This window comes from Lampetra fluviatilis, chromosome 11 (assembly GCF_964198595.1).
Source record: "Lampetra fluviatilis chromosome 11, kcLamFluv1.1, whole genome shotgun sequence".
Taxonomy (NCBI): Eukaryota; Metazoa; Chordata; class Hyperoartia; order Petromyzontiformes; family Petromyzontidae; genus Lampetra; species Lampetra fluviatilis.
Window position 1 is genome coordinate 9,327,542 of NC_136285.1, and position 21,013 is coordinate 9,348,554.

General features: G+C 42.4%; 1 protein-coding gene across 2 annotated transcripts in view; it reads right to left on the minus strand.

The window, feature by feature from the left end:
- Positions 1–9,819: 9,819 nt before the first annotated feature.
- LOC144934782 (semaphorin-3D-like) overlaps positions 9,820–21,013 on the minus strand; it is a 44,274-nt gene continuing 33,080 nt past the window's right edge. For both annotated transcript variants that reach the window (XM_078860924.1, XM_078860923.1), the window contains exons 17-19: positions 17,905–18,044; positions 14,556–14,799; positions 9,820–12,022 (exon numbers count right to left, since the gene is read on the minus strand). In XM_078860924.1, the coding sequence (XP_078717050.1) occupies positions 11,799–12,022; positions 14,556–14,799; positions 17,905–18,044 (608 nt within the window). In that variant the 3' untranslated portion in view covers positions 9,820–11,798. The remainder of the gene's footprint in view (positions 12,023–14,555; positions 14,800–17,904; positions 18,045–21,013) is intronic.

The window sequence follows — 21,013 nt, forward strand, 5'->3', positions numbered from 1 at the left end:
AATCATCTCAAATGTGGCAGTGACCGTGATGTCTCCCCCTCCCGCATCCCACAGACAGCCCCCGTGCGTTTAAACGCACTTAACGATCTTGCTGTACCCAAGATAGCATCGGGATGGCAGTATTGTGTGTACACAGATGCAATTGACACCAATCAGAGACCTCCCTTCCCAGGCCAGTGAGAAACCATCCCTCACCTTGCCACGGAAAGGGGAAGGGGAATTCTCGCACTGTCGCTCGCTGATGGATGATCATAAATGATGCGGCATATGTTCCTGGGCTATTGTGCAGTCGACGGGGTGGGAGGAGGGAGGGGGGTGATGAAAAATGGTTGAAGAAAACACACGAAAGAAAATCTACGGTGTAGCCACCGAAAATGCACTTTTTCATTGCAGTATCTAAGATGATTGATGACACTTAATAAACTGGGTGAACAATAAGTCAGTGGCTGAGGAACCTGGCTTTTGTTAATTGTAGACATATTAATGTTTAGTCTCCGTTTCATCATCTTGATCCACATATACCTTTAATAACAGCCAGATATATAAATACAGAAACAGTGATGCATGGGAGCACGATGGATTTTCTTTTGGGAAAACTGAATTTCATAATAAAAAGTAGCATGTCATCATTGTGCTTGCAGGGGACAGTTTTCAATCATTGCGTCTTGTCAGCTACGTATACATGTTGAACTTCTTTTGCACCGTATGTAGCCAACCGTGATAATCAGAAGTGCGGCATTGGGCTTGATAAAATTCATGCCAAGCAACAAATGTATTATTTGCAATAAGGTGTAGATCGCAACATGACACAGACAAGTTGAGAGATATTGTAGAAGAATTGAGCGATGCATGCTTGTAAATTACATTGAGAGACAGAAAGAGGAGGCACGTTGCGTTGAGCATGGGACAAATATAAATTTGAGACATCATATCGTCTGTTAGTGAAAGTTTTTAGTCGCCTTGAGCAGGACACTTTACTGGAAGAAATTACGTCTGTTTCCAATGAGACTTGCTAGGGAATTGCAACCACGGGAATGAATGTGCACGAAAGGACTTCTGCCATGGAGATGGAGCAATGAGATCAGCCGACGTGCAGGAGTGAGCTGGATTCTGTCAGGGCAAGTCATTGGTGATGGCAGGGGAGCCCTTCATTTGGCATATGGTGATGACTGTTTTGTCAGCTTTCATAGACCATTTAGCATAGCTGTATTATCATGTCCTCTGGTGTCCATTTGTGTTTCAGAAAAATTCCATTTAAAAAAAGAGTAGACGTTGGCTCAGGAAGTGGAGAGACATTTAATGCATATGAGAGGATATGGAAAAATTATACACCACCAAAATATTCCATAAATTTAATGTATCGCTTTTATAAGGCACCACGTTACTCAATGCAACGTATACTAAAGTGTACGTGTTGATATTATTCGTTTGAAAAAAAAACAGTCATGTGTATATAACATTTTCTTACGAAAGCTTTGTTTACAGTATTGTACGAATAGGGATATTTTCATAGCTGTCACATGTGTGTTTGAATCTTTACATTTGGAGTATAATCTAAAAGAGGTTTGAATAAAAAAAACTCGTGTTATAGATGCAAATGCAAGATACATATTGTAGACATTCTTTACGTGCATATTTTTCACATGTTAATAATGTTAAGTTGAAAAATCCTATCATTCCAGAATGAGTTTCTGCAGGCAATAGCATCGTATCCACTTTACAACAGATGACACAAATTGGTAATATACCAGAGCATTGCTTCATAACTTTGAGAATCGAATTCACCTGAGCTACCCTAAGTAGCATGTCAAACGCCAGTCGACCCAACTACCAGTAGCTACACAAGTAATGCACTCAAGGGCTGGACTGTTAGTATTTAGAGCGAAATGTAAAACGTACACCGGAGCGTGCAGTAACCTTTGACTTTTAGATCTCTGACTCAGGGGTTAAATTTGAAGGACGGGAAGGTAGAATTGCACACCTGTATCCTGCGCCCGTGAATGGAAGGCTTTGTGTGCTTTAAACCCAGGTGAAAACTATCACGACAACGCGTATTATTGTTGTCTTTAATTACGCATTTTCTTTTTTGCAACAGCAACCAATAAAAAAAAACTGATAAAAAGGGTAAATGTGTGCAATACCACGTGGAAATTATATTTCGGCTGTGCTATCAATGACATTGCACTAAACTAAAATGTGATGGAATAGTTTACATTTACGCTGAGTTATGTCTAATCTCATGATGTGTATTTGTTCGTATCCATCACTTATCAAATCGTTCAATAGCGCATTAAGTAATTTCACTTGCATTCTTACGTTGAATGTAAATTGTGAACAATTGCATGCATTTGTCATTCGTTTTATTAGTTTGTGATGCAAAAACATAGTTAAGCAGAAAGAAATCAGCTGATTTGAATGTGCTGTGCCAAGTCAAATGTACGAAAAAATCCAAAAGTCATTTTGAAAAAGCCAAAATAGCACTGAATGAATCACGATAATCCCACTTGGCCACTCTCCGAGGAGGAAACTGGATTGAACTATAATTGTGCGCAAGAGTCCACATGTTGCGAAACATAAAATGTGAAAGAAAATACTTTTGTCCAAATGTTTGTCAAAGGAAGATGGGGGTGAGGCGGGACACACTGATTATTCATTGAGCAAGGATAACATTTTGCCATAAGCTCACGGGCTACTCAAAAGCTTTTCACGAGTGTGCGCAGTAAACACTCAACAGGCCCAACAGACAAACAGAGAGACACCACACGCACGCACTTAGCCCGGAGATGGACAAGGGGAGGACGCGCGTCAGCGAGCCAAGCGAGCGAGCGAGAGAGGGGAGCGAGCCAGCGAGCAGACAGAAAGTGAGAGCCCTCAAAGCAGACGCGGCAAACACTCGCGCTTGGGCAACAACTGGAGGCAACGGAGCCACTAATCCTCTTCTGATGGACGCGCTCACACAAGTTCAGCCGGCCCTGCCCTTGAGGTCCCTCCTCGTGTCACTCACGTGTTATCTTTCCTTTCGCTCTCCTCCTCCCCACCACACCACCACCACCTCACACGCTGCGCCAAATCCCACCAGACAACACGCGCTCATCACCTGCCCTCCCCCCCTGTCTGCCCTGCTCTTTAAACACTTAATTGCTTTGGCAAAATTTATTTATATATTTTGTGCCACAGACCCCTGTCTCCTTTAAGCTGTGGGGCTTAAGTCTCAGGGACAAAAAAATACAAACTTATTTTGACTTTTGCTAAGAACAAATGAAGGCCAAGAATGTTTTAACCCCCCCCCTCGCCACATCTCTGTACAACCCGGGTTTGTAAGATTAATATGGTGCAGCGTTAATGAAATGTAACAAAAATACATTCCGAGTGTTTTTGCAAGAACACGACAGTGGGTTTTCTGCTAATGTTCACGCTTTGACAAAACACCTCCAAGACAGAAAGTTGTTCTTGAAATCCATTACAGAAGCACGAAATGTCCTTTTAAATGCATTTCCCCATTGCTCTCCGTCGCTTCTGATGCCTTCTTGGGGTACAGTCTTTCCTCCACTGGCCCCGAGCCAAACCGACGGCCTGCAGAAGGCCACTAACAAAAGACAGACCTGTGAGTGCAAGTGCTAACTAAAGACGAAAATGGTTTAAAAAAAAATCTTAACATACACTCCCCTCCCCATCCATGTCTATGCATTTTGGTGTCTGGTTTTTCAATTCCCCCTGTAGCTATGGCTATAAATAAACATTCAACTTTAGATTTGTAGTACTTGTGAAATAAGTCATGAATAACCAATGGCATTATGCATTTTAATAAGGCGAATAATTATGGCATGACTATTTGAACTTTGTTATTTTTTTTCCATGTGAAAAGCATTCAAATATATTCGTCTTCTCTCACTGAACCAATATACATGAGCAGCTTTAACACGTTATTTAAAATCACAAACTCATGATGCATTTGAGTGTTTTAAAGTTGTTTTTAATTTTGCAACTGTAATTTGGTAGTTGTAGGTTCTTGAAATAATACTCGGTTCACATTCTGTGTTGGGACAACGTTCGGCCCACCTCTGAGCTGCATATTGTATGGTTTGTTCCAGATTCACATCTTGACAGACAGCCTAAACACATCACTCTGGCAATTTGCCCCACGACTGCATACTTGGCAATTCCACTGATTTAAGGGGTAGGCTGCCGATTGGTAAACCTTGTTAAACCCACTGTGGCGAGATGTTAACTACATCACCGGTTATACAGGAGGTCGTGGGTTCGATCCCGACCTTGATGCCTGTATATTTGGAGTTTCCATGTTCTCTCCGTGGTCGCATGGATTTTTCTAAAAGTCCTCAGGTTTCTCCTTCCACATTTAGAAAGGTGTGCTTAGAGTGTTTGGCTCCGATACATTTTCACATGATAAGCTGCTTCGTTGAGCTTTCATTTGTGGACAGGTCGCTTAAAAAAAGCTATATAGCTCAGTGGGCATTACCTCGTAGTAAAATAAATAAATAAATACAATGTCGATTTCCAATGCTAAGCATACCGCTTCATAGTCTTTTTCTTTAAACTTTAAGTTTTCGAGTAAAAATTTCGCTTTGAAAATTTCTATTCGGATTTCTAACTTCGCCACATTCCGCTGAACTCACAAATGTTGGCAGCTGTGCTGCTGCCGATAGAGACAATGGCACATATTGCCTGAAATTGGACGAACGCGAACGCTTGCCAAGGTGTGAATCTGTCCTTTATTTGTTGCCTCTTATGAAACATTGGGGTCCTGTGTAAAGGTTCTGTCCATCCAGTACTTCAGCAGCAGGTAAGTTGGCCTCATTGATAGGTCTTGACATTTGCATCCCACTCTATATATCTATATGCATATATTCATAATCGACGTTTTTGGGTTTAAATCGCGTTATTTATGAATGTGTCGTAACCCTCCACCACCCGACACGGCCAATCAGTGAAAAAGTGTCACGTTGACAAAAGACAAATAGTTCACTGCTTTAGCCCACCGGTGTGTTGAAGCGTGAAACCACAACATTTACATTTTTGAGTACGACGTTTCGCTGGTAATTGCATCCAGCATCATCGGGCAATTCGCATATAGCCTGCCGCTATACAGTTCTAGAGAAAGTATATCTCGTGTGGACAACAAACTTGCGGCCCTTGTCCCCAGTAGCATAAATGTGGGGTCTTGTGGAACGTGTGTGAGAAGGCCTCAAATCACGGCCGACCTGTAATGGTCATCGAACACCACCTGGCTTTAATGAAGGCACTTCCATTTTTCCATTAGTAGGAAATTGGCTAATTCCGTAATTGAACTTAAATTGGGTGAAGGGTGAGGTTAATATTTTTTTTCCGGTGATTGTTGTTCCCGATTATAAAAAAAAAAACAAATTTACGGGCAGTCAATTTCAGTCCGCTAGCTCAGCCAGAGGAATAGATAAATAGACACATTGTATACATCGGCACAATTGTGATTCGTAATCAGTTTCTTTTGGGCAAGATCGTGTATGCATAATGTCAAACTGGAATGTTTAAAAGTAGGCACAATTTAAAAAAAAAAATTCGCATTTTTCTGAAAATTCCAATCAATTGCCATATTTACCCACATGACAACTAGATTTAAATCCGTGGTGGAGAGTTATAGTTAAATAAAATTACATTATACCTACTAGACGATCTAACCCAAAATAAACTAATCATTAATCAGATAAATTTGCAATTTTTGTCAAAACAAAAGAACGAGATAGAGGTAGGGACACATTCGTTGTATGTTATCACCAAATTTAGGCTGTCTTTCCAGTCCATTGCTAACGTCACTTGATCATCTTGTCACTGAGGGCAGCAAGGGTGCTCGTATGACCGAGATGATGGATTGTTGGCACGGTGGCACACCCGGGCAAGTGTGTTGTCGCAGTCTCACTCAAGCCGAAGAGAAACCAAAGTTATTTCGTCTTCACCTATCTGTCTCGGTGAAACCATAGTCACGATGTTAAACTCTTGAGAGATACGTGTGACACTGAGAACAGTTCTATGAATCGATGTCATCCACAGCACTTCAAGTGTCACTCAAATGGCTGCGTGGTAAAGGTCCGATGACATAATGTGCCGTGAAATGCTTTTTTTATTAACAAGATTCTGTCGCAGTGTTGTATTTGTACATTGCTTAAATCTTGACTTAAAGCTTTCGTGACTGCAGTAATTCATATTCTTTGGGTCTTTCGGTAAAGTCACGTAGATAGGTTCAAAGAAAAGATGAAAAAACTACGACGTGTCGATCTCAACACATGCTATTTTCATTTCCATCACCACCTACACATTGTAAAATACGACTACTATTACTGGTAATTTATTTTACCAGGTATTGCCGACTAAGCTATTAGCTCTTGTTCAGATGGGGCCTGTCCACACGTGATAGCCAATTGAAGTGGCTTATATCATCACACGTGGGAATTTATCAAATTATCTGAATTCTCTTCATGATGGCAATAATCACACACATACGCATGCGTTTGATCCACTTGAGAAGAAGCGCACGTTATTGAAATATTTGTAAATTACTTTGCAGGGCGTAGGGGACATGGTGGCATGAACTAGTTGCACAGGATGAGCTGCGATAAGCACCACGTGGAAGGTGGTGGCTCTGTTATGTGTGAACCCTGCATTGCGTTTGTCTTCTCTTGGTCTTCACATTGCTCCCCATTTGCGGTTCTGGCTTTGAGTTTTCCTGTTGTCATTACTTTGACTCCCTAGTAAAAAGAGCTTTTTCTGTAAACAAAAAAAAATATCCTATCATTTAAAAGTGCACTTCTAAGATTCTTAAAGGTACGTTTGTGAAATAAGTGATACTGTAAAATTAAGTACTGTATATGCAGAAGTAATACATACGTAATGCGTAACATCAATAACATTTTTAATGTAACATTTCCCACACAATGTATATGTGTTAGCTGTTGGGAGTTGTTATGCGCGGTTTATTTTGCGCATGGATGGAGTGTAAAAAAATAAAAGTTCCCATGCCTTACACCAAGATGTTGTTGGCAACATATATTGGGGAGTAGTAGCTCACGTACCTCGGTGAACTTTGTTATTCATTCAACAATTTGGTGCTGATGTAGGAAGGCGGGGGGCGGGGGCTCTGAGAGGGGACAAACCTTGCTTAACGATCGCTTTACTCTCTCCGAGTGAAATGAAACCGATGTAGAGGAGGCAGCGAGGGTGGTGATTGATGCAGGAGCCGATAGGCAAAAACCCAACTGAAAACAAAGTGGATTTTCGTTTCAAAGGCATGGAGAATTTGAAATGTTTGTGGTTTTAGGGGCATATTGAATACCCAGCTGCTGTCTCTGCCTTTGCACGGCAAATAGCCATGCATCTAACGTGAGTTATACAACATAACATTTTTTTTGAAAGCACACAACTTTGCAGGCTGACAATGGCGCAATCCTGTGGCTAAGTTGACGCTCCATTGCATTACAAATGGATGTGTTTTTAAAGGCAATAAAAATGGTGCTTGCTCTGTTGTAATGTCAATCAGCAATGTTGCGTGGGGAATGGCAATCTCTTGAGAAATGCCACGGGGTTTTTTTGTACGGCTTTTACCCGAAAAGAAGATAAAGCACATGGTGAGTAACGTAATAGGGCAAATGTATTTGTATTATTGGGCGGGTCCCGTTTTAAACATGAATGAGAAAAGTGTCTAGTTTGTAGTTTTCCGTGTGACAGCTGCCTGATGGAGGAATGAGCTCTCATTTTCTCATGGTTAAAATGCACTCCATCTGCTAACGAGATCAGACTAAGATTTGTCCCATTTACAATACCAAAAAACAATTCCCAGGCCGTTCAGGAAGTCCTTGCAAATGTTGTAATTGCGATAAATTGCAAGTCGGCTAATCATTTTAAATACGAAAATAAGCAATGATGGGATAGGAGGAAGAGGAAACACGTTTGCTCCTCGGATCCGTATGGATTGTTATACGATGCAAAGTTGCACTGAAACATGTGTGATCCATAAGAGCCATAGCAAAAAAGGATGTCTCTTAACTGGCGCCAGTTGAAACAGCAATCTACCATTATTCAGCACATCCTAAGGATACACAATAGCGAGCATTAAATGACACTGGAGTAGTGGATTAGCGCAAGACGGCTATATAAGTTAGACAAAAGAATGCACACGATTGGAATGGGCTTTAGCAGGTTTTCAGATTCAATTACTTGCATTCCACATGCACTTACTGAGAGTAGGCAAGCTCTTCATAGTGTTTCTCTTATTTTTTTAGTGTATGGTGACTGACCTATCTACGTTAAATTGTATTTAATTGCTGTCATCTGCACTGCTGTCAGGAGATTGTTTTCGTTATATTTTTTAACGCGTATATGACATTATCTTCTGGCATAACTCCATTAAGATCCACAAATCAAATGTTTACAGGCATACATTTCCATTTAATAAGCGATGAGGTCAAGAGTGAAAATTCACATTTTGATGGACGGTTTTGCTTTCTGTGCGAGTTATTGTTCTGCCCCATCACAAATTCGAATGGTAACGACTGGAGCGTTTGCGCGATTCTCTAGTAGTTCAAGCCCAAGAGAGAATTATTGGCAGTTCCTTGGCAGCCCCAACTGCGTGTGCTTTCGGATGTCCCAGAGCGGCCTCGGTGTGTGGCATCGGATTTCCACTCTCCTCCCCATGGCATCTCATTCTTGACCTTTCCCTGTCTTTGGGCTATTAGTGCGTCAGCATGGCTGGATGACGGTGCTGTAAGACTGACACGGATCCAGCAACGGCAACAAAAAAGTATTTCACGGCTCATTATTGAAATGTTCACAGTTTATTTGAAAAGTCGTTTCGTTTTGGACGTTTATATTTCTTGAAGTTTTTTTTGTGGGGGTGGTTTTGGGGGGGTGGGGTTAAGGCCAACCTTAAATAAACAAAAAAACCATTAGCATTCTTCATTTTAATAACATACCATTTATATTTCAGCAAGACAATTGTGGTTGGGTTTTTAACTATGTGCATGGTATTGTGAAGCCATCCTCTGCCTATTCATCTGTGACCTGTTGTTTCCAGGATTAGTGTTTTTCTTGAATGCTGCCCGCCCCCTCCACTGTGGGGTTTGACCTGGAAATGAATGCTTACGATCGGTTTATTTAAAAGGAACGTTGGCAAACAAACAGCTTCTGAAATCAAAGGGTTGACTGCACGGGAGCATTTTAAAACACTGCAGACATTCCGAAGCAAGCAGGACCAGAATTAACTCGGCCGGTAGCTAATGTGTGGGTGTTGTATGTCTGGCGCTATGGCAAATTCTGTTCCCACGTCCCACCCCAGGGCCGACGCCCTCTTTCCTTAGCTAACATTTTTGGTGGGAGTTTTACACTTAATTAGTTGTGCATAGGTACTCGGAAACGTACATTGATATGGTATGCGACTGCTGTTATGTTTGGAAAAATCTGTACGTAAATACTGCAAGGGAAATTGAACAGATCGGTTGACTTTCTCTCCGATGGGATTTTGGGGGTTGTACCTCGTGGCGTTTGGCATGATGTTAGACGTTTATCGTTGCACGTGGTGAGAGTTATTTCAGAAACTGAATGAAATTGGGCAAAACGTCAGACATCGTGCCGCGTAAAACACGCGGTCAGAGCGCTATACAGAGCAGCAACGGAAACCTCTTGCGGTAAATCGGTTGCATTCTTTGCGAACTGCTGAACGACATTATTGCGGTTCGAGATGAATAGTAAAATTGCTACAGCCATACAGAAAGTGCACGAACACATACATTTTTGTTATACACATGGATATGTGGCAGTACAAATTATACCAGACAATTGTTTGTTTGTAAAAAATAATTTATTAATGCAATGAAACTCATCAGTACTTCGTTTGCCTCAAATCTACGAATGACATGCCCACATTTTAGTATAACTTACTTTATGCATAAAAGTTCTATATTTTGTTGTATAGTTAAAAATGAAGAGAACAGCATTCAGGCCCTTAAAATATATGCAATTTACACGTTACAAGCTTTAATGACACTGAACGATATAAAGATCAAACATTGCAGGCATGCTGCATTCAATGAGATGCAACCCTTGTTCACAAGGGTTTTTCAAGGCGAATTTGTAACATAAATGATTATATTATAGTCTAATTTAAACAGCGTTGATCTCTTTCATATTATAATGTATTTGAAATCTGGTAGAACTTGCTGTGACAAGTTTTTTATCTGAACGTTTTGCTCCGGGTAGAACATAGAAAGCTGCTGAAATATTACATTTTATGCTGCAGCTTTTTGAAGTACTGAATTCAAATGCTTTTCTGCATTTTAATATAACATGTAAAAAATATGAACACCTTTGATTTCAGTAATCGGCTAACTACAAATACACAGATTAAACCGATACATTTGTATGCAGTCTTAACATTTCAAGTCTAAAAGTTAGGTTGACACAATACAGTGTACTATGAATATAATGAGGCACCTCCATTTTAATACACCTGCTCAAAAATGATTCAAACGAGTTTTCAAAATGTTTGTCCGAGTTGGTGAAATGTATATTTTCTCCAAGTAGTAGAATCGTATTTTTCTTTTATGTAGAAAAATTAATCTTCATACTACTTGTTGTTTTCTTTTAATAAGGTCGTCGTCCTCCTGCGCATGGTGGAGAGTGGTGACCAGTATTTGGTTTTATGTTAATGTCTAGGCAGTTGAGCCATGTAGTGGCTGCAAGAGTGATGTTGTGGGTTGTAGATGTCTGTGATGCTGATGTGACCTGTCGAAGTGGGCAGTGCCTCGGACAATGTGGTTCAAGGTTCGGCTTCGGCGTATGCAAATCGCAAACCTGGATCTTCTTTTCATTTTCCACTGGTGTAGGAGGTGGCCACATAGACCACCTGGCCACATCTCTCAATAATTGGTGACAAAATTGTATTCCGAAATGATTGTCTGCGTCCGCTAAAAATCCAGAATGCATGGTGAAACACTGGTGTTGCGAGTAAACAGAATATCAACACGCTGTACGTTACTAACGTTAAAATCTATGGAAATATTCAGTGTTGCGTAGAATTTTACACATGCAGGCAACTCTTGTTGATTTTCTTTGGGAATAGAAACTCTTTGGCAGCAGGCTTCATTCAGAGCTACGGTTACATATTACGGTTGCTTGTTTAAAATTGCTATACACATTAAATATATTTATAAAACTAAACATAACAAATATAAAATAGCTCCACGAATCCATAGCTAGCCCTGGTGGTGATAATTTATTCTATCAACATAATAATTGCCATTCAACAACAGTTCATTGTGCTTGAACAGTGTCATGTTTTCTGTGGGATCTGGAATTTTAATATTTACACTGTTTATATATACACATTCAAATCATATCAATATAATGCAAGCTTGGTCCGTGTGCATTTGTGAGCTTTGTACCATTGTTCAGAAAAGATGTGAACACGTGACCTTGTGCCCCCACCGTTCCTACCGTGGCATTCCCCTGGCCCCTTCTCTACAGGATGTTTTTCTAACCGTAAAGAAAAAAAAACATACCTTTAAAACACACCCCCGTGCCCCCTTAATTCTTAAACTTCCATTACCTACGGTAGTAGGCAGGGCAACTCCCTATTCAGCATGCTGGGTTTGCACCTGGCAATTGTGATGATTTAAGGTCCAGCCACGATAAGCAAGCTGGATTAGGGGCTAACCCTGGTCAGCACGGTAGGATCGTGGGGCATCTGCGCTGAGCTTGCCGGATTACTGTGCCATTCCCTACGTGGTGGTGGTGGTGGTGAATGCCGCGCCCATGCTTTAGCTGGCCGGACGCTGCGTGTGCGGCCGCGCCACGAGGCCTGGCTGGAGGGAGGCGAGCGGGGCATCGGGGTGGCGCCGGTTGCGGCTTTTGCGCAGCTCCAGGGTGTGCTTCCACTTGTGGGTGGGACGGTGCGGCCTCCCCGGCGGTCGCTGCTCCCTCTGCCAGAGCCTCTCGCAGTATTCCTCCAGCGGCGGCAGGCCGTGGCGCAGCTGTGCGAACTCTGCAGGGCACACGCGGGTCGCGGTGAGCGCTGGTGGGTAAAGGAGCAGCGCTGCGCTTCTGTTTGCTCGTGCCGCTGCTGCTGCTGGAAGGGAGCTCCCTGGTCGAGGCAGCTCGAGGGAGCTCCCTCCTTGAGCAGGGGTCGGCAACCAAAATAACAAGAGCGATGATTTTCAAATTAGGTATAAAAAAAAATTAACCCGTAAAAACAAAGTTTTTCACTATTAATCCTTTATATGCGTGGCGGCTAGAGTCCTCTCGTCCTCTGGCTTGAGATGGCTGCCACCTATGGGTCAGATGATTGCCTGCCACCATTAAGGAATTGGTAATTAAATATAACAAAAAAAATTCCTAAAAAGTGTAAAAAAAAATTCACGAAAAAAAATTGTCACGCACAACGAGTCTGTGTGCAAAATGTCAGCTCGATTGGATCGCGGGAATTGGGTTAAAAAACGACCGAAAGATTTGCACGGTCGTAAGTGCGCAAGCAAGCAAGCAAGTGAACTTAATATAAAGGATTTAAAAACGTAACGTTTCAGGAGTCGAAATGTGTGAATACGAGACGGTGGTCCTTTTAATAAATGTCACGAAACCGTCCTTAAAGAGCCGCGTGCGGCTCGAGAGGCGAGCCCTGCTCGAGGGGGTATCCGGCCTATTCGTCAGATATCTTTGAAGAGATGGGAGTACCCACGCTATGGCTTATCACATGCGACTTGCCGATAGACTAACTGTGGTGTGTTCCAGTTTCCTGCTGGGTGGATAGAGGTGGGCGGGGGGGGGTTAAGAAACTTGCTCCATTGTTTCAACTGCCACATGAGTAGAATTATCTTGGTGACCTCTGGATTAAAAGTCCAATGTGTTAGCCATTACACCAAGCAGAATGCTTTTAATGAAGAAAAATACTAATTATTTACCCACGTATGCCCCAAATGAGTCTCAATACCGTTTCTAAGGAGGGTCAGGCAGTGGGATGTTGGACCAATAACATCGAATGAGCGTTTGGCTTCATGTGGGTGGAAAACAGAGTGACTGAAAAACATCGCATGCAGCACACTGCCTGGCCACCTTGCAGTCCCCCACCTACAACAGCTGACAAGCCCTGGTGGTCACCCATCCAAGTACTAACCAGATTCAACCCTGCTTCCCTGCTTCACTTCTGTAATCCGATTAACTAAGGGCACATTCGGGCACATTGGTGTACGGTGATTTTTCTGCAATATTTTGCTGTCTTTTCTTGGATTTTCTGTTTGCACATAGTCACTTTAAGATGTTTTCTTGTTCATGTTTTTTAAAATCCTTTATATTAAGTTCGCTTGCTTGCTTAGGACCGTGCAAATCTTTAGGTCGTGTTTTAACCCACTTCCCGTGATCCAATCGAGCTGACATTTTGCACACAGACTCGTTGTGCGTGACAATGCATTTTCGTGAAATTTTCTTTTCAAAATTTTACACTGTTTAGGGAATTTTTTAAAAATATTTCATTACCAATTGTTTAATGCTGCCAGAGGACGAGAGGACTCTAGCCGCCCAGATGCCACGCATATAAAGGATTTATAGTGAAAAACTTTGTTTTTACGGGTTTACTTGTTTGTTGCGATTGCACCCGATTCAAGAGCCGAATGGCTCACAGGGCTATACCTAATAAATGAACTTTGAACTTTGTGATGTGGTCATGGGCAAATGTTGCAATCAGTCACCGTATGAGTGGGGTTTGCTGTTAACTCAATGAAACGATGATCTGCCATCAACGTTCCATTGTGAACCGCGTTTCACAGTTCACAAACATTTGTTAGTCGTCACGCTGTGTGGAAATTTCGGGAGTTTTTTTTTACATTTAGAATTCCTCCGAGCGGAAACACATTTGGTGAGAAGGCAAACACAATGGAACCTGTGTCACATTAATTGCCGGCAGTTTCCATACGAAGGTGTTTGTTTATTTATTTGTTGACAAATAGCCTTTGTGGAACACCGTGGTTATTATGCCCAGATGGTTCAAGTGATTGATATACAAATATAGCCTTTTTAAACGTTTCAATATGTGAGTGTGGATATTTTTCCCACCAAAGTTGCCATTTGTTACTCAAATGAGTGATCTAATATTAAGACAGTAATATAAAAGCCCAAACTAGCATTTTTTTATTTTACCATGCTATTTATGTATGTATGTTGATCTTTTTCACACGATACATAGCCAACCATGCTCATCCAGAGATAAAGATAGGTTTTGTGTATATATATATTTTTAGTGTTCGAAGTCCTACAATGTGATGTTGACAAATAAGAATAGGCTTTACCCTTTCTGGCAATAAAACAGGTGTTAGGATGTTCAAACAATACCTTTTGCAAGGAATCCGGTCTACATTATTAACGAGACGTACTCGTGTTAAACATACAAACATAACTCTAACACATGCGTTGTCTCTGAAACTGATTGGCCCACACCAGAGACAACCTTCGTGGCTGTGATATTGCCAAAAAGGGTCCCGCGACAATGCGATGTTGATCGGGTGGCTGCGAGTAGCTCGGCCTCCCACCTTTGTAGTGCTGCCTGAGGTCAGTGACGGAGGCCGGCAGGTCGCCAGCGTCGTCGACGTCGTCGCTCCGTGCCAGGGCCCCGTCGGCACGCTCCGCGTTGATGACGCGCAGGCTGAGCCGCGCCACAGTCTGTGCGAAGGTGTTCTCGCGTGCCACGCACAGGTACAGCCCCGCGTCCTTGCGGTGCAGGCGGCGGATGAGCAGCCCGCGCTCCAGCTTCACGATCCGGCTGTCCGTCTTGATCTGGAACGCAAGCGGCCGTGCGGTGTTCACGCGTTCTGTCTACGGCAGTGTTCTTCGCTAATATTCAGATGGCGGGGGGCGGGGGTGGCGGTGGCGGATACTTTTGCCGAGAAGACCTCAGTGATGTGAGGGCCCGCCACACATTTGAAACCATTGGGGGATGACGGCATGATGAGGGGTGTATTCACATTTGTGTGCGTATTGTCGGGGGCCGCATGTCGGGGGCCACACTAAAGGCCATCAGTGGCTCGCGCGCTTTGCAATGAAGAACACCGGAACATGGGTTTGTGGACGGGGCTGTCATGCGAAACGGATATTAGGACTGTGGTGGAAAGAATAATTGCAACAGTTTATTCAGTATTTACTCCTTGGGCAATAAAGGACCCTTGAGGGACATTTTAAATTGCAGAGGTTTAAATGTGGAATCGATTTACCAGCTGTCCCTGATGGAGATTTTTTTTTAGTTGACGCCTTCAATGCACTCGACCAGTGTACATCTCCGTATTGACAGCCGCACCGTAAGTAGTCAAATGCATGGGTACACCTGATGGGCAATCGACCATTGGATGATTTTCATCTCTGTTGGTGGTCCGAAGCAAGTGGTGGACATTATACATTCTTACGGCTGGGACCAGTTTTCCCCAAAGCTTAATAATGTTACTGCCCAGCATGGCTGTCTACGTATGGTGCGAAAGAAGTTCTACATACATATGTGGTATTCAACAGGTGGCAATCATTTTACTGACCCTGGAGAGAGGACATCAGCTCATGGTCTCATGATTGGGAGTCCCTAGGTGCTCTAACAACCAAGCTGTTCTAAAAGCTATGCATATTACAGCGTGTGACTAAATCATCCGGAATGTGCCTGATCGCATCAGATCGAATAGGCTAAGCAGGGATTTGAGTCTGGATAGTGCTTGTATGGGTGAGGACGATATGCAGCAGATTTCTGGAGGCTGTGGGGAAAAGTGGTTGCCAGCAGAGGCCAGTGCAGCAAAATCCACGGTTGTACTCTACTCCTATGCTACCTGGAAATGTCCCCCCCCACCCCCCACTTCACCAACCTTCACTGAACCAGCGTTTGATTAATATCGCTCACTTCATGGCCCGCACAATGTGGAGGTCCTCATTCACCGCTGGATTGACAAAAGAGTGTATATATGTGTGTGTGTGTATATATGTATGTATAATAATATGGTGGGGAGCGGTCGTGTAGCGGTTAGCGCGCTGCGCTATGAACCTAGCGACCCGGGTTCGATTCCCGCTCACAGCCAACACTAGTGACGATTATCTGAACCGGTCCTGGGCCTCCCCTAGGTCGACTCAGGCTTAAATGAGTACCTGGTGCGGTGTGTAAACATCGCCACTGGGGATACAAAGGCGGTCGGGCGTGGTGCTGGCCACCCACCCCCTCGTGTACCGTGCCGGCATTCATAGGTGCTCGCGACCAGAACTTGCCCCAACAGTCTGTTAAAGGCTATACGGGACATCTTTGTATATATGTGTACGTATTGGTAGAATCAATAATGTACATGTGCTCATGCGTATTCATGGCCTGAGCCATAATTACGGTTGTTCCATTATTGCCAGTGCAGCTTGGAACAACATCAATGCAACAGAGTTTAATTTCACTGCCGGCAGCCTTTGAGCCTTTGTAGCACGTGATGAGTAAGTCTCGGTCGTGGCACGTGCACAGATTATGAAACGGATGCAACCCAATAAGCCGTTGTATTGGGCATGTCCTTGAGCGTGGATAAAATGAGTGTTAAGGTAGGATTGTAGACAGTGACAATGATGTAGGTCTCAATAATCCCCCCCCCCCAACATCATTCTGCATTGACCATAGGCAATTAACTAGCTAGGCATTACCATTCAATACATCAAATAATAATTCGCGTCGTTGAAGTTAGACAGAGGTTACAATTGTTCAACTTTAAATCTCGAAGCATTTCTAAATACACGTGACCGTGGAAAAATCCTCGAAGTTCAGGAAGCATAAATTGCTCTGGTCTGCGGTCCAGTAAGCGGTGAATTGCAATTTAACCATGTTATTGGTGAATTTCCAGTTTCGTTTATAGAATGTGTGGCGGTAGTGAGTGGCTAGCGCGCCGCACTACAAACCCTGCCACCCGATATTGTGTTGCTGCTCACAGCCGCCAACAACAATGACGATTATCTAAATTGGATTGGGGCATCCCCTAGGTGGATTCAGCCTTAAATGAGTACCTGTTGTGTTCTGTAAACATCAGCATTGGGAAGACAAAGGGGACTGGGCATAGTTCTTGCCCCACCACATGTTCTTGAACCATGTATGGTCTTTATAGGTGCTCGCTAACAGCAATGCCTACAGCAGGCTATGTTAGCGGGGTAATTGCTGTATTTATATATCCTGTGTATGGAGTGATGACACTAGTATTGGATGGTACTGCAATCCCATAAATCTGGGTTTGATTCTCAGCTATGGAAAACACGAGTGGCAAATATATGAACCTAAATAATCATGAGTGAAGTCATAGAGAATGTAAGTAATCATATTATCTCGAGATAGCCTGTAGGTCCATTGTGCCTGAAATGAGTTGTGTATTTTAAATTGTGTACACCACTATCGCCGGAGAGATGACCCACATTCTGATTTTTGTACAGCGTCTTGAGATTCACTCGCATTTAGAGTCTGTAGAAATCCAAACGAAGTGCTGTTGGGACACCTAGGCAGGTCTGTGCCATGTCAGCATTAACCAATGCTTGCCGACAGCACTCGCATCGAGTACATTGTTTTGTCCATACATTTCTTTGTAGAAACCCAAAAAAAGCTTTAAGCATATACACATGTGAACTTATTGAACATGAATCCTCACTGCAACGGTGCATAATTTGCGCAGACGCTCAGGCACAAGTAACCGCCTTTCATCTGTAAAGCATTTATCCCAAGCGTATACACGCGCGCTCTCAAGGATACACGCTAAAAACGAAACCTCCTGAGAACATCAACAAAGGATTAGACGAGTCGCCATAATTCCTCCAATTGTCACCCGCGGGTTCAAAGGTTGGCCGTTGGTCAGCCGCTAGACTAGCAAAAGTCAACAGGGACGTGTACACAACGGGTACCTCCTCCTGCTGCTCGTCCTTGCTGTGTTGTATAAACCAGACCACGGAGGCCTGGTGTGACTTTGGCGAGCACTCCAGGAAGGTGGAGTTGTGTTCCATTCCAAATATGATCTTCTCTTCGGTGTGGACCACGTTTGACCCTAGAGGAGGTGGGGGGAATGTTGTGCGGTTAGTCGTGACATAATCGGAGACTACTTTGTTGTGAAATATCCGTCGATCGTGGCGGTGTACGTGGGTTCACCACTCGGTTTAGATGTTTAAATGGAAGTTGGTCAGTTTTTTTGTAGCTTTGTGTATAAATTGTTAATTCGTGAAAAAAATGTTTGGACCCACGCTGTATGATGACATTCTAAGATACACACTTATATTTACTGTGCCTATGTTTATCACCACAATAGTTGCAAAAACGTCAAAAATGAAAGACTAACAAATGCAAAACAATATTTCACCTTCGTAAATTTTTGTTAATTAATGCGGTATGATTTTATTTGGGCAATTTAAGTTAATAAAAAAAGGGTTTACATCTTGTACAGGTCTAGGGTGCCTTACAATTACACGGTTAAAAAAAAATGTGTCCAATCCCATATGCCCAAGCAAATACGTAACATTTTCGAATATCCCTTGGCAGTGAAACAGATATGATGTTATAATCATTCGATTGATTTTTGAACAAGGAATATCAAATGAGAAATTACTTTTCCCGCTAAACTCCCCTGATTTCTGAAACAAGTTGGTAAAAAGTGTCTAAATGCAGGTATTGGTATTTTTGCATTTAGTCCATTGAACATGTATCCAATTTCCTTAAGCCGCCAATACAAATGTCAATTCTGTAAATTGTCATGTTCCAGACTTGTTGGAAAACATCAAAAGAATAAACACACCCCTTTTTCTTTGTATTAAAATCGGTAACAAAAAAAAAATTATTATACAAAGACCTTGAAAGTGGAGCGATTGGCTATTTACAGTGGAGGAGGATGCTGTCTGGTAAGCTTCACAACCACAATTTGACTAACAAACATAAATCAAGGTGGCCTGCAGCTGGACGTTTGTCTTCACTGTGGCTGGATGGTCTTGTAAACAGCTGTAGATTTGAGAAACGGCGCAGATACACACGCGGCAAGTTCCATTCTTCACGAAGATTTCCAAATGCCGGGAACTGTGCCACTGCTGTTCATCTGTGACCATGCATGTGGCTCCAGTTATGAGAATGAGTATTTCATTTCCCGAAGCTACGAAGTGTGTATGTAAATGACTTAAAGGTGAAGGTGCATCCCTGCAGTTGTTGTGTATGTACGCATGTTGAACTTATTTTGAACAAATGCATCGTACTATCTTCTTGGTTCTTTCACGTAGAAGGGAAATAATAAAATAATAAAAATAAAACATAATAAAATACAATTCTCACGACGTTTCGGCCACAATGCAAGCAGCCGTGAGGACGGCTGCTTGCGTTGTGGCCGAAACGTCGTGAGAATTGTATTTTATTTTTATTATTTGATTATTTCTCTTCTACGTGACTTTACTGAAAGAACCAAGAAGATGAATCCCTGCAGTCACGAAAGCTTTAAATAGAAATTTGCATCGTACGTAGCCAACCAATGCTAGTTGGAGGTGCGGTGGAAGGACAACGAACTCGACACAAAGAACAGTTCTAAAGAGATGAGTTTTCAATCTGGATTTAAAAGTGCACAGCTCCAGCCACTCCCGAATATCGGAAGGAAGAGCGTTTCAGACGCAGAAGCATTCCATCCTCTTCCCTATGATCTCAAAACAGCGTTTTGCAATGTGGTTGCATTTAGTTTTTTTTACTGGAATTGTACTCCAGAAAAAAAAACACGATTGCAGTGCTAACTGTAATACACACTGCCAATGCTGAAGCTAGCTACACATGTAAAGGAACGAACATTTCTCTAGATAATTAATTTTTAAGGTAATGTAAATCAAAACATTTGCGATTTTGTGATGGAGAGTAAAAGTACAATTTTCCTACATTTAAATCTCAATTGTCACACGACATGATGCCAAGATGTTATGCGTCTCACTCCAGTGGGTGGAAGACTGCAAAGCAGATAACTGCATTACATGGAATGCTTTGTCCAGGCCATACGTTTATATCTGTAATAATTATCACTGTTTTATTGTTTTAACCCTGGCATAGTTAACATTTTGCTTATTCACTAGAATAATTTGCACTAAATGGAACAGCAAAGTGACATTTTAGACCGAATCTATTTTTATTTCCGAGATTTTTCCCTGCTGCGCCACAATGGAATTGAATACTGTTAAAATGTAAAACAATACACAATTTGATAAACAATGCTATGAGAAATGCCACTGCCCCTGGTGTAGAGCTATGTTTATTTCTGAACATGCTCAAAGCCCTCCTTGAGGTAAGTGACTGGCTTGATGTATCTCACTCGACACTGCCACGCCAGAGACTGAGCAGATCATGATGTCTGGCGTTTTGGAACATTCTTGTTTGCTTACAATCATACGTGCAATTATGTACGTATCATGCTTTATTAATAATCAATTGCATTAACATTGCATAATAACCTTTTTGTATAATATTTAATCCAGAAGTTTAAATATACATTTCGCATAACTATCCGTGTGCTACACATTTAACCTTTTTCAAATATCTTGTTGCTTGGATAATGGCTGTAATTAATGTGTTAATATACGCAATTAATGTTTAAATATATGTACTGCATATGTGTTTTTTGTATGTATAATTATTTACTGCCATGAATCAATCCAATCTAGGATGAACGCCTATGCCCGCCATGTTGGTCACGGAGGCTATCTGACAATATTTCACTATGCCGGCATTGGAGGGGGTGCCCATGATTGGTTCATATTTCACTCCCCGCTGATGTTACCAGTGGTGGAGAAATTCAACCCAGGTCGCTGGGTTCATAGCGCAGCATGCTAAACCCACCGTAGCGCGCTGTGCCACCTTCACCCAACTCTTCCGTCAAGTGACCTCTAAAATAAAAGGTAAAGAAAGGCAAAGGTGCAGCGCTGCATTTGCTTGCTTGCACCACCGCTGGCGGAAGTGGACCCCTGCTAGAGTTATGTCTGTAGAGATTCTAAGTGGGCATTTGGC